This window comes from Geospiza fortis, unplaced genomic scaffold (genome assembly GCF_000277835.1).
Source record: "Geospiza fortis unplaced genomic scaffold, GeoFor_1.0 scaffold4, whole genome shotgun sequence".
NCBI lineage: Eukaryota > Metazoa > Chordata > Aves > Passeriformes > Thraupidae > Geospiza > Geospiza fortis.
The window spans coordinates 949162-950565 of record NW_005054475.1 but is presented as its reverse complement, the minus strand read 5'-3'; the positions used below and the strand labels follow the sequence as shown (position 1 = coordinate 950565).

The following is a 1404-nucleotide window of genomic DNA, read 5'->3' as shown; positions in this document are numbered from 1 at the left end:
GGGGGAGCCGGGACAGGGAAACGCGGCTCGGTGCCCGGGAACGGGAAAATCCCAGCCCGGGGCAGCGGAGGGGACGGTTCGGGCAGCGAGCCCCGGTCCCCCGAATGGGGAGAAAAACCCCGGAGCTGCTCTGGAGCGAGAGCCGGAGCCCGCGGGTTCGCTCTCTGCCCGCCCCCGAGAGTGGGAAATGTTTCTGGTCTCGTCCCGCCGGGATGGGGGGCGCAGGGTTAAAATCCCAAAAAGGGCTTGTGGCGCCCCAAAAGTGGCGAAATCCCGCTGGGAATGTTGCGGTCCCGCTGGTGCGGAGATGTTCGGAGGGTCTGTGAGGGACACAGGGATGGACAGAGGGACGGACAGAGGGGTGGACAGAGGGACGGACAGAGGGGCGGACAGAGGGATGGACAGTGGGATGGACAGTGGGGTGGACAGAGGGGTGGACAGAAGGATGGACAGAAGGATGGACACTGGGAATGGACAGAGGGGTGGACAGTGGGATGGACAGTGGGGATGGACAGAGGGATGGACAGCAGGGATGGACAGGGGGATGGACAGAGGGATGGAAGGTTGTTCAGTGGTATGGACAAGAGAGATGGACAGCAGGATGGACAGATGGACAGAGGGATGGACTGTGGGATGGACAGAGGGACAGACAGCAGGGATGGACAACAGGGATGGACAGAGGGATGGACAGAGGGATGGACAGCAGGATGGACAGATGGCCAGCGGGGATGGACACGGGGACGGATGCAGGGATGGACACTGTGAAAGGACAGAGGGATGGGCACTGGGAAAGGGTGGGATGGACAGAGGGCCAGACAGCAGGGATGGACAACAGGGATGGACAGAGGGATGGACAGAGGGATGGACAGCAGGATGGACAGATGGCCAGCGGGGATGGACACGGGGACGGATGCAGGGATGGACACTGTGAAAGGACAGAGGGATGGGCACTGGGAAAGGACGCTGGAAAAAGACAGCAGGGATGGACAGCAGGGATGGACAGCGGGAAGGGACAGCAGGGATGGACAGCAGGGATGGACAGCGGGAAGGGACAGCAGGGATGGACAGCAGGGATGGACACCGGGATGGACGCTGGGAAGGGGCACGGGGACCCCACCCCTCCCCCGTCCCGGGACAGCATCCCCTGGGAAAAGCCCCCGGAGCAGCCGCACCGCCCCCGCCCCGCCGCGCGCTATTTTCGGGCTCTGGCTAATGGGATCGAGGGGGAAAAGCGGATTTGTGCCCCGCGCTCACCCGCACACGTCCAGGGCCAGCTCGGTGCCCAGCACGCACACGGCGCTGCCGGGGCGCTGCGTGGACAGCTGGACACGGCGCTGCTGCGCCATCGCACCCTCGGGTGCCGCGCCCGGCGGCCGCGGGGGGTTTATAAAGCCGGGCTGCTGG

At 65.0% G+C, this 1404-nt stretch overlaps 1 protein-coding gene across 1 annotated transcript in view; it reads right to left on the bottom strand.

Moving 5' to 3' along the window:
* Window positions 1-1404, bottom strand: part of LOC102037845 (protein-arginine deiminase type-4) — a 36667-nt gene that overhangs the window by 14510 nt on the left and 20753 nt on the right. The window contains exon 12 of the mRNA XM_031062977.1: window positions 1255-1400. Within this exon, the coding sequence (XP_030918837.1) occupies window positions 1255-1400 (146 nt within the window). The remainder of the gene's footprint in view (window positions 1-1254; window positions 1401-1404) is intronic.